This window comes from Orycteropus afer, unplaced genomic scaffold (genome assembly GCF_000298275.1).
Source record: "Orycteropus afer afer isolate SDZICR_OR568_19922 unplaced genomic scaffold, OryAfe1.0 scaffold00046, whole genome shotgun sequence".
Lineage (NCBI taxonomy): Eukaryota > Metazoa > Chordata > Mammalia > Tubulidentata > Orycteropodidae > Orycteropus > Orycteropus afer.
The window spans coordinates 12,449,116-12,461,882 of record NW_006921633.1 but is presented as its reverse complement, the minus strand read 5'-3'; the positions used below and the strand labels follow the sequence as shown (position 1 = coordinate 12,461,882).

At 37.8% G+C, this 12,767-nt stretch overlaps 1 protein-coding gene across 1 annotated transcript in view; it reads left to right on the top strand.

Annotated features, from left to right (window-relative positions):
• USP34 (ubiquitin specific peptidase 34) overlaps positions 1–12,767 on the top strand; it is a 312,910-nt gene that overhangs the window by 231,972 nt on the left and 68,171 nt on the right. The window contains exons 44-48 of the mRNA XM_042780562.1: positions 1,815–1,880; positions 3,367–3,513; positions 3,619–3,675; positions 3,770–3,847; positions 4,823–4,917. Of these exons, the coding sequence (XP_042636496.1) occupies positions 1,815–1,880; positions 3,367–3,513; positions 3,619–3,675; positions 3,770–3,847; positions 4,823–4,917 (443 nt within the window). The remainder of the gene's footprint in view (positions 1–1,814; positions 1,881–3,366; positions 3,514–3,618; positions 3,676–3,769; positions 3,848–4,822; positions 4,918–12,767) is intronic.

Genomic DNA, 12,767 nt, shown 5'->3' with positions numbered 1-12,767 from the left:
TTGCTTTTATTTGATTTTAAAAAATTAAGACCCTTTTGATTTTCAGCCAACAAATACTTTGTTTTCTAGAAGTGAAAGTATAAATCCAAGTCTTTATCTCTGTTTTATACTAAATTTTTAATACTTCACATATATCAGATCCGTTATATATTCAGAACTAAGTCATATTATGTAATTATTCTCACAAACCTGAGGTTTAATAGTCCATGAGAATAATTACATAAGATGACATAGTTCTGAATATATAATGGATCTGATATATGCAAAGTAGCATAGTGCCTAAAGCACTTGACTGCTAACCAGGAGGCTCGTGGTTCAAATGCACTAGCCACTCCTTGGAAGGAAGATGGGGCAATCTAATGTCATAAAATTTTGTAGTAACTATATTTTATCTGACAAAAAAGCTTTGGTGGTATTGTGGGTAAGGCATTTAGCTGTTAATCAGAAGGTTAGTGCTTTTAATCCACCAGCTGCTCTGTGGGAGGAAGATGAGGCAATCTACTTCCATAAAGATTTACCGCCTTGGAAACCCAGTGGGGGTCATTGTGGGTCAGAATTGACTCAGTGGCAGTGGGTTTGGTTTTTCTTTTTTCTTTATATGCTATCTAAGGAGGTGTGGTTGTATAGTGGGTTAAGGCATTCGGCTGCTAACCACAAGGTTGGTGGTTTGAACTCATTATCCTTTCTGAAAAAGAAAGGTGAGGCAGTAGGCTTCCATAAAGATTTACAACCTTGGGAACCCATTGGGGGTTGCTGTGAGTCAGAATTGACTTGATGGTAATGAGTTTGGAGTTTTATATGCTATCTAGGCTTCCCTGAGTAGTGCACATGGTTGAATACTCAAGCACTAGCTGAAAGCTTGGTGGCTCAAACCCACCCAGAGGTGCCTCAGAAGAAAGGCTTGGTGATCTGCTTCCAAAAGACCTAAGCCTTGAAAACCCTATGGAGTGCAGTTCTGCTTTGCACACATGTGGTTGCCATGAGTCGGAATCAACTTGATAGCATCTTGACATGTGCTATCATAAACAGATCTCTATTTTAATATCTTTATCTTGTGTTCCCAGTTTGATTCTTAGCTCTTAGAGAGCAGAACCATATTACTTGCACTCCCCCACAAAATTGGCAGAAGAAAATACAGTACATTCCTGGTATATGAGAGGCTTAATATTCCATGAACATACTCTTCAGAATGTATGAAATTTATAATCATTACAATCCCTGCTTTACAGACTTATTTTAATCCTTGAATAAGATAGAGTATATGTAATAAGTTCCTGGTATAAATATGATCTTCCCTGTAAGACTGGTGTAAAGTTTCTAGAGTCTAGCCAGTTTCCTGAATCTCAGTTACTGATACTTAACATTTGAAAGAGGCTCATAGATCTTGGCCAGTAAAGATATGAATAGTAAAAGATGTGAATAGAAATGAAATTTCACTTGTTAATAGTTCATATATTTTAATTTGTGGATGTGTGGAAAACATAACTTTGTTACTCACCTAAGGTGTTTTCCATTCTTGCAAATCAGCATTGCACCAACTGAGTGTTGATCTGGAAAGCCCTTTTCATTTTGAGATCTATTTGTTTATTTCCTGACATGATAGTCATACCTGTATTAATATACTGTACACAGTATTCCACTTTTTAATTGCTGAAACTGCTAAAGAAAGACTAGAACATGTCACTGTTCTTCTTACATATAGCTAAAATAATGGAAACAAATACAGTGTTAGACACATTTTGTTACTTTTCTGTGCTAAAAATTGTAATCTGGTACCAGTATGCTTTAATGGAAAGTTTTGTCCTGGTTTTCAGTATTCAGAAGATATGAAGCACAAGACAACTCTTCTGGAGCTTCAGAAAATGTTTACATACTTAATGGTATGTCTGAAAATCATGTATGCAAAACTGATTACATGCACCCTGTGACAAAAACTAAAAAACATTAAATGGAACTAATTTCCACAGTGTTTGTCCTATGACTTCATTTTTGTAATTGGATTTGTCAGTTACCTCTGTTCTTTGTTACAGTGACTTTTATGAGTTACATCTTAAGTCATCCACATTTTCTTAACTTGTCTTTTGAAGAGTCCCTGTATCTGTCTAATCCTTCTCCCATCACAGGGTTACCTCTGTTTTTGCTTACAGCTTTCTGATTTCTCTTTGTCCATCTTAATTCCTATTCCTCAACTATAAAAGAAGGAGCTTTGGTGGATAGAGGTTAAGGCATTTGGCTGCTAACCAAAAGGTCAGTGGTTCTAAGCCAGCAGCTGCCCCTCAGAAGGAAGATAAGGCAGTCACTTTCATAAAGATTTACCATCTTGGAAACCTACTGTGGGTCGAAATCAGTCAGAATCAGCTTGATGGCAGTGAGTTTGTATTTTGCTTAAACTTTAAAAGTGATTAGTCTTACAAAGGTAGAAATAAAATCTTAACATAATATAACTCCTCTACTCAAAATTCTTCAGTGATTCTTCATTATGAACAGAATTGTATTCAAGTTCATCAAAATAGCACATGTTCTCTCTGTCATTTTTCCCCTAAAACCTTGACTATTATCCCTTTCCATATTTAGCTTCACCCAGTATTAACTAAAAGTCCTTTGAAGCCCATCACCCTGTTGCTTCATAGCTTATGAAATTATTTATGCTGCTCCTCTGTCCATAGCACTCATCATTCTTTCCCATTTTCTTCCTGGTATCACTCTTCAACGGTGACCTTGGTTTTCACCTCCTCTAAGAGACCTTAGATTTCACAGACTTTCCAGATGCTCCAAGTCACCATAACTGCCTTTGTTGTTCCTACCACTTATATCAATTATCTGTCTCACCTATTAGAGTATTGAGAGGGCAGGGATTATATCATTATCCTCTATTTTTCAGCTTCCAATACTTAGTAAATATACTCAATAAGTGGTCTTTTTAACAAAATTAAAAGATTTAGTAGTTATTTCTTGATTCTTTTTTTTTTTTAATTTCCTTTTAACAATTGGAATCATAGCATTTGAACTGACAAGCAGTAGTGTTTTGTTTTTTAAAAAAAGTTCAATCTGAATAAAAATTTAAATTTATTAAAGGTTTAATACTTTATTTCACAATACAAATCTGAATCTTTTGAATACCAAATTTCTTGCTATAAGATAATTTGAGCATCTACTGGCACCAAGACCATTTAATTGAAAATTCCATGCAAACTGAACAAAAATGAAATACAAAAAGAGCATTTTAAGATTTTCTTCATAGATTTACAGTCTGTATTTTTTTGTTCATTCATTTAAGAACTTTGTGATTTAAAAGTTTTTATTTGACACAGATTTATTTATCTGATTGTTTTATAATCTTCATGCCGCCCCCCCCCCCCTTCACAGGAGAGTGAATGCAAAGCCTATAATCCTAGACCTTTCTGTAAAACGTACACCATGGATAAGCAGCCACTGAACACTGGAGAGCAGAAAGATATGACAGAGTTTTTTACTGATCTGATTACTAAAATTGAAGAAATGTCTCCAGAATTGGTTAGTGTGTGATACTCAAAATGTTTTGCTTCTGTTTTTGTTGGTTTTAATTTGTATAGATTGCCTTCATTGTAACTACTGACTTTTGTTTGTTTTATTTTGAAGAAAAATACAGTCAAAAGTTTGTTTGGAGGTGTAATTACAAACAATGTTGTTTCCTTGGTAAGTATTCTATCAATTCCTTGCTTTTTGGACACCTTGATATATGTTTTAGCTTATTATAGTAAATTACTAATTTTTACTATTGATTGATCAGGATTGTGAACATGTTAGTCAGACTGCTGAGGAATTTTATACTGTGAGGTGCCAGGTTGCTGATATGAAGAACATATATGTAAGTGATGGTTGTATATTACTTTAAGACTTTTTTATGCTTTGTAACTATTTGCATATGTTTATCATCTTGAAAGTAAACTTTTTTCCTGTGTTTTGTCTTGTTAATGCTGCTCAGATAATTAAAGGTAGACCACAGAATTAACTTTTACCCAATCATAATTTAAATACTTCACCCTTCCAGTAATCCAGTAAGTCTTTGTCAGGTTACCTGGTTCCACTATGATAGGAATATACCACAGATGGGATGGCCTTAACAAACAGGAGTTTATTCTCTTACAGTTCGAGAGGCTAGAAGTCCGAGTTCAAAGAGCCAAGCTCTAGGGGCTATGTGAAAGCCCCTCAACCTTGGGCTTCAGCTCTGCCTCTTGCTCCCAGCACACTGAAGTCAGAGGCATCTCTTCACTCAGGCAGCTACTGGATGCTGAGGCTAACAAGTCCAAGACTGACAAATAAAATGGCACAGTCCCAACATTGCCAGACCACATGGCAGGCCACTAATTCAAGTCCATTGAAAGTCTCAAGATCAGCAGAGCAAAGCAGGCTGCTGAACAATGACTCAGCTACATGCAGGGCTCAAGCATGCCATAAGCTAGAGACCATTCCCAAAGCTGCTGCTTAAATACCAGAAGCAGACCACATCCCTAAAACAGCTGCTCGGCTGCTCTGATACATTCCACTGTGGCGTTAATTACCAATCTTACCATGGGAAGTAACTACCAACAAGCTGCCAAGCCACTCAACCAGGCCTAGCCAGGATGACACATAAAGTTAACTACCACAGTCTTACAGCAGCTTGTCAATGTGAGAGAAGTTTTTTTTTGTTTTTTTTTTTTAACAAAAATTAATACTTCACTATGTTTTAAGAAAATTACCTTTCCTCTGTACAATCTGCCCAAATTCTAATTACTGCATTTTGTATGTTTGCATACTGTCAACAATAATATGAAGCATTTAAATATGGTTTTATACATAGGAATCTCTTGATGAAGTTACTATCAAAGATACTTTAGAAGGTGACAACATGTATACTTGTTCTCATTGTGGAAAGAAAGTACGAGCTGAAAAGAGGTATGCTTTTTTAAACTGTAATTTTTGTTGTTTTGCTAAATCATCAAATGAGGAAGATAAATTAGGGATAAATTGATTTTTTAAACATAAATGAAATTATATGATCAAGGTATGTCAGCTGCTTGGAGCTCAGTTTCATGCAGAAACTTGTCATTGAGTCGGTCAGTGAATTATAATTTATTTTGACATGTAATTGGTGTTTAGAAAGTGTGGGAATCACTCAATTTGCAGAAAGTTTAATTTTTAGGGACAGAAACATGCAGAAAGTCTAGTTTTTAGGAATGACAGTGATCATTTTCATCATTATCTATATTGATTCTTGAATATCTAGTTATAGTGACTTACTATTAGATAATAATAACAGCTAAACTTTACCTAGTATTTTCTGTTTGGCAAGCACTGCTCTCAGAGATTTATGTGATTTAACTCAGTATTCCCAGTAGTCATTTACTGTAGATGCTCTTCTGGGTCCCATTTTAGGAATGGTCCCATTTTAGATGAGGAAATGGAGGGATGTGAAGAATAAATAAATAAATTTGCCAGTGCTGTTTTCTGAGATGGAATAAATTTCAGGGAATAAACACATTTCAGGAAAATTCTTAATCCATTTGAATTTATCTCTGGAGGATAAAAGTAAAAAGGTCTTGCAGGCAGTTAGCTATTATGTCTAGAGCTAGTTAAGAGATCTGGAGTGGACTCATATTTGGTAGTTAGTTAACTATTGAGTTAATAGTGAATCTGTGGGTGGCATAAACAATTAAAGCACTCAGCTGCCAGCCTAAACGAAGCTTAATGATCTACTTCTGAAAGGTCACAGCCTTGAAAACCTTGTGGAGCAGTTCTACTCTGCAAACATAGGGTCACGCTGAGTTGGAATCAACTTGATGGGAACAGACAACAAAGTTCTTCAACTGTGTAATACAAGCTTATGCGAAGCCTTCCAATTTATATATCAATATTTATCATTTTTTGGTTGTTTTTATTTTAGTACATGGATCAAAATATTTTCTTCAATCTCTTACATTTTTTAGTGGGTTTCTTAAAGAATAATCTTTTATCTTCAAATGAAAGTTTCTTTACTGCTTTACTACTGCATGCCAAACATTTTGTAATTCTTTTTTTTTTCATTGTTCTTTTATGATTCACATTCGCTTCACTTGCAAGCATCCCTAAATTTTTTTTTCATGTGTTTTTTTCTTTTCCCTCTTAATTCAATTCAGTATCTCATAAAGTCTTTGGATTGCTTAGCCATCGCTGTGTACTTGCTGGAATATGGCAGAGTCTACTCGAGAACTGAAAAAACATCCTCCTCTGAATCTCTAAAGTGAGAGATTCTTTTTCTTAAGAGTCATGAGATAGCAGGTTTAGGACAGTGTAGGTAAGTAGATAACATCTTAGTTAGGCAGGTGAATCTTGAATGACATATAGAAATTGGATTTCAAGAACATCTTACATGGCTAGTTACTAGCAGTAAAGGAGTAAAAATAGAATAATGTTGTCTTGTACATGAAAGAAATCAGAGATGAGACTACCCTGCATGAAGTAGAGGGTTTACAATGTAGAGAAAACAATATTGGTTTTCTATAATTGTACTAAATAATTGAAACACAAATTTGAGGATTAGGGTAAGAGAATAACTAATTGATTGAAGCCATCAGAACATCTGCCCTAGAAAGAACAGAGTATTTGCAAAGATTGAGACCTAAGCCAACCTAAAGGTCTACAGGAAAAGACAGCAGAGAGAAATAAAACCGTATAGATTGGTGACTCCAAACCTGGCGAGTAGAAATTCAAGAAGAAGGTATTCAACCATCCCCAGAGATGACAGAGAAAGACAGCTGAGTAGAAACATTGGATTTTTTAAGAAGGAAGTTTAGTGGTATGTTTTGTTAGGTTGTAATAGGTTGAAGCAGGGTTGGCTGGAGTTCACAGCATCAGATACAGACCATTCATTTTAGAAGTTTGGCAATAAAAAAGTGTGAAAGATGGAAGCTAGAAGGAGCTTTGGGATTAAACAAAGGATTTTTCTAGATAAAAATCTAAGCATATATGAAGGCAGATAATTAAAACTATTATGCAGTGAGGTGTTAGGTTTATCCAAAAACTATAGTTTTTGAAAGAAATCTCAATCTTAATCTCAAGGAAAAGTCAGTAGATTGCAAGAGAGAACTTTTTTCTCAAATGAAAGGATAGCTGTATAGCTAGTTACACAGGGAGAAGACAAAATTACCTGGTGACAATTGGGGGTAAAAGGAGCTAACAGAATGGAGTCAAGAGTGACTGTGTAAGAGTATATAGTAAGTAGCCAATAAAACATCATTAAAAGACTTAGGTTCTTTATATATAGCATCTCTTTCTAGTTGGAATAAGTGAATTTATTGAGCATATCTGTCATTCTTGATAAATTCTTCTTTCTAGAAACATTCCCTTCTTTTGGCTAATTTATCTCTACTGTTTTTCTGAGATACCAGTTTTATCTTTCCCAGGCAACGCAGTTATTTAACCCATGCTCTTGCAAAATTTTTATATCTATACAATAGCATAGTAAGTATTCAACAGAAATTGACTGACTGAAGAAGTGATTAATGTTGATAACCTCAACAGGATCATCTACTCTGTTCTCAAACTTCAGTTTTCTGTTTATCCATTCTTCTGGAGTAATTTCCTCTACCATCACACTACCATTTCTACTGCCATGCTACTGATACTCAAAATATCTTACCTCAATCAGAATGCTTTTCTGTACTGTGCCAACTGTCTTGTTTATCTCATAGATTCAATAGGTCCATAAGATAAACTCCAGTCATTCCAGATCTATTTATCTGTTATGTCCTCTCACTCAGATAATGGTTCCACTGCCTACCTTTAGTGACTCTTCAAAGCTCTCAGGATAAACACATCACACTCCAAGTTCATCAGCATTTGACTTCTGACTACTTCTGTAATGTCACCATTTTTTAGTTTCCCAAATAATCCATAAGTTGAATTTTAAATTTCATATTTCCTTTGCTTGTAATATTCTTACCCACCTTTGTTATCTCTCTAAATTCCTATTCATTTTTCAAAAACTGAGCTATTCATTGAAACAAATTCTCTTTTGAATTTTTGATGTACAATAAAGAATTATTCCCTTATATTTGTTTTTTGTAAATCCATGTTTTTGTGTGTTTCATTTAAATTGAGATTTCATTTTATAAACTTAAACTGAATATACTGTACCATAAGATTTAGGCCAGGACCTGAGGTAGGCAGGCCTGGGTCTTGGGGGCTGCTTTTCACTTTTGGGTGGCTGTATTTTAAGGCAGGGACCTGAGGTAGGTGGGGCTGGGCCTTAGGGACTGCTTTCTGTTTGGGGGCGGCTCTATAAGGCCAGGGCCCAAGGTAGGCAGGCCCAGGGTAGGGGCTGCTTTTCGCTTGGAGGCGGCTCTATATTAAGCCTAGGGCCTGAAGTAGGCGAGACCAGAGCTTAGAAGCTGCTTTTCACTTGGGAGCATCTCTATTTTAAGGCTTGGACCCAAAGTAGGCAGGTGCAGAGGGGTTAGGAACAACTAAGGGAGATGAACTTGTCTGTTAGTTGGTCATCCTGTGGTGGCTTATGTGTTGCCCAGCAGGGTTACCTGTGGTGGACAGGTTTCAGTGGAGCTTTCAGGCTAAGACAGACTCAGAAGAAGGAAGAGGCCGTCCACTTCTCAAACAATTGGCCAGGGAAGACCTTATGAATAGCAGTGAAAGACTGTCTGATACATTACTGGAAAACTTTATGAATAGCCCACAATTATTGTCCACCATAATGCTAGAAGATGAAACCATCAGATCGGAAGGCTCTCAGAACTTGACCAGGGAAGAGCTGACTCCTCAGAGTAGAGATGACCTTAATGATGTGGATAGAGTAATGCTTTCAGGACTTCTGTTGGCTGATGTGGCACAATGCACAATGAGTAGAAACAGATGCAAACATCCATTGATAATTGGAACATGGAATGTACGAAGTATCGTATGACTCTAGGAAAATTGGAAGTTGTCAAAAATGAAATGCAATGCATAAAGATCAATATCCTAGGCAATAGTGAGCTGAAATGCACTGGTTTTGGCCATTTTGAATCAGGCAACCATATGATACTAGGAATATGATACTAGGATATGATACTAGGAATGACAAATTGAAGAGTAGTGGTGTGGCTGGCATTCATCATCACAAAGAGCGTTTCAAGATCTGTCCTGACGTACAGTGCTGTCTGTGATAGGATAATATCTGTACACCTACAAGGAAGACCAGTTAATACTGCTGTGGTGTAGTAAATTAAATTACATAGTGTGGCTTTTCTAGCCATAAGTCTTTGTAAACTCCATGGTGGAACTTGCAGTCAGCAACTGAGTAGCTTCTGATTGTTAAAGTTATCCACCTGGGGTATTTTGGTTGCGAGCAAGGTAATTTTGTGAGAAGTTCATGCTCTCTTGTGTGTAGAACTCTGATGTTGAGATTGCTTGGGTTGGGCCACTCTGCCAGGCTCAAAAGGAGCCCTCCTAGAGGCAGAAGGAGTCGCTCTGACTGCTGGCTGAGAAAGATATTGCTGCTAAGAGAGACACAAGAGACACACACTACTGGGAGTGTGATGTTCTACTGAGACTTGGCTGCTGAGTGAGATGGCCAGTTGTAAGAGACTGCGTACATTTCTGAACTTGAATTGTAGTCTAGTAAGTCCCTAATAAACCCCATAATCAGTGAGTTCTGTGTGGCCACTGCAGCAAATCATCAAACCCCACAAAAAGTTGGTGGGTGCTGCAAGAGGAACTGTTGGTAAAAGGGCTGGAGAGAGGCAGCATGTCTGGCCTCGCAGGAATAGGTCGTGGGCTACTGACGGAGATTCTGCCTTCCTCTTGTGAGGTTAGAATAGGTCAGAAGATGCAGCCTCTTGCCTCTTTGGCAACTATTACTATTCAAATTTATGCACCATTCCCGAAAGCCAAAAATGAGGAAATTGAAGATGTCTACTAACTTCTCAGTCTGAAATTAACTGAACATGCAAAGATGTGTTGATTATCACTGGTGACTGGAATGCAAGTGGAATGCAAAAGTTGGAAACAAAGAAGAGTTACTGGTAGTTGGAAAATATGGCCTTGGTAATAGAAATAACACTGGGGATTACATGACATAATTTTGCAAGATCAATGACTTACTCATTGCAAATACCATTTTTCAACAACATAAGCGATAGCTCTACATGTGGACTTCACCAGATGGAATACATAGAAATCAGATCCACTACATCTGTGGCAAGGGGCAATGGAGAAGTTCAGTATCTTCAGCCAAAACAAGGCCAGGACGTGATTATGGAACAGACCATCAGCTGTTCATATGCACGTTCAAGTTGAAGTTGAAGAAAATTAAAACAAGTTCACGAGAGCCAAAATATGACCTTGATAATATCCCTTCTGAATTTAGAGACCATTTAAAGAATAAATTTGACGCATTGACCACTAATGACCGAAAACTAGGGGAATCATGGGATGACATCAAGAACATCATCCACGAAGAAAGCAAGAGGTCATTAAAATGAGAAGAAAGGAAGAAAAGACAAAAATGGATGTCAGAAGAGACTCTGAAACTTGCCCTTGAGCAGAGAGTAGGTAGAGCAAATGGAAGAAATGACAAGATAAAAGAGCTGAACAGAAGATTTCAAAGAGCAGCTCAAGCAGACAAAGCCACTTACTATAATGAAATGTCCAGAAACCTGGAGTTAGAAAACCAAAAGGGAAGAACACACTTGACATTCCTCAACCTGAAAGAACTGAGGAAAAAAATTAAGCCTCATGTTGCAGTATTTAAAGACTCTATGGGCAAAATATTGAATGATGCAGGACATACCAAAAGAAGATGGAAGGGAATACACAGAGTCACTGTACCAAAAAGAACTGATCGATATTCATCCATTTCAGAAGGTGGCACATGATCGAGAACCAATGGTATTGAAAGAAGAAGTCCAAGCTTCACTGAAGGAATGGGTGTAAAACAAGACTCCAGGAATTGACAGAATACCCACTGAGATATTTCAACAAATGGATGCCCCACTGGAGGCACTCATTTGGTTATACCAGGAGATTTGGAAGACAGCTACCTGACCACCTGACTGGAAGAGATCCATATTTGTACCCATTCCAAAAAAGGTGATCCCACAGAAGGTGGGAATTATCGAACAATATCATTGATATCGCATGCAAGTAAAATCTTACGATGATTCAAAGACAGTTGCAGCAATATATTGACAGAACACTGTAGGGTAAGCTGATTCAGAAGAGGACGTGGAATGAGGGATATTGTTGCTGATAACAGGTGGATCTTGGCTCAAAGCAAAGAATACCAGAAAGATGTTTGTTTATTTCTGTTGTCTATGTAAACACATTCAACTGTGTGGATCATAACAAATTATGGATAACATTGAGAAGAATGGGAATTCCAGAACACTTGATTGTACTCATGAGGAACCTATACATAGACCAGGAGGCTATCGTTCAAACAGAACAAGAGGTTACTGCTTGGTTCAAAATCAGAAAGTGAGTATGTCAAGTCAAGATTGTATCCTTTTATCATACTTATTCAGCTTGTATGTTGAGCATATAATCCGAGAAGTTGGATTAGATGAAGAAGAGCATGGCATCAGGGTTGGAGGAAGACTCGTTAACAGCCTGCTGTTTGCAGATGACACAGCCTTGCTTGCTGAAAGTGAGGATGACTGGAAGCACTTACTGAGGAAAATTAGACTACAGTCTGCAGTGTGGATTACACCTCAATATAAAGAAAACAAAAATCCTTGCAACCGGTCCAGTAAACAGCATCACAGTGTATGGAGAAAAGATTAAAGTTGTCAAGGATTTCATGTTACTTGGTTCCACAATCAACACCAATGGAAGCAGCAGTTAAGACATCAGATGACGTATTGCATTGGGCAAATCTGCTGCAGAAGACCTCTTTCAAGTGATGAAGAGCAAAGATGTCTCCTCAAAGACTGTTGTTGTTGTTGTTATTGTTGTTGTTGTTGTTATATGCCATTGAGTCGGCCCCGACACATAGCGAACCCTCCTTGGGTTTCCGAGGCGGTATCACCATGGAAGTAGGTTTGCCCAAGTTTCCTTCCGAGGAGTGGCTGGTGGGTTTGAACCGCCAGCCGTCTGGTTAGTAGTCAAGTGTCTTAGGCACTATGCTACCAGAGCTCCTCCTCAAAGACCAAGGTGTGCCTAACCCAAGCCATGGTCCTTTCATTTGCCTCATATGCATGTGAGAGCTGGACAATGAATATGGAAGACTGAAGAAGAGTTGATGCTTTTGAGTTGTGGTGATAGAGAAGAATGCTGAGAATACTGTGGTATGCTAAAAAGACTAACACATCTGTCCTGAGAAAAGTGCAGCCGGAATGCTCCTTGGAAGCAAGAATGGACAGACTTCATCTTACCTACTTTGGTCATATTGTGAGATAGGACCATTACCTGGGGAAGGGTATCATGCTTGATAAAGTGGAGGGTCAATGAAGAAGGGGAAGCCCCTCAACAAGATGGATAGAACAGTGGCTACAACGGTGGGCTCAGGTATAGCAAGGACTGTGAGTCTGGCACAAGACAAGGCAATGTTTCGTTCTGTACACAGGGTCACTGAGTTGGAGATGACTCGATGGCACTTAACAACAGCAACAAAATTTTGGTAAACAAATGATTTTTTGTTGCTGCTGATGTTGCAAATAGCAGGCAACACGTTGTTGTTGTTAGGTGCCGTCGAGTCATTTCTGACTCACAGCGACCCCATGCACAGCAGAACAAAACACTGCCCAATCCCGTGCCAGCTCCACGATCCCTGCTAT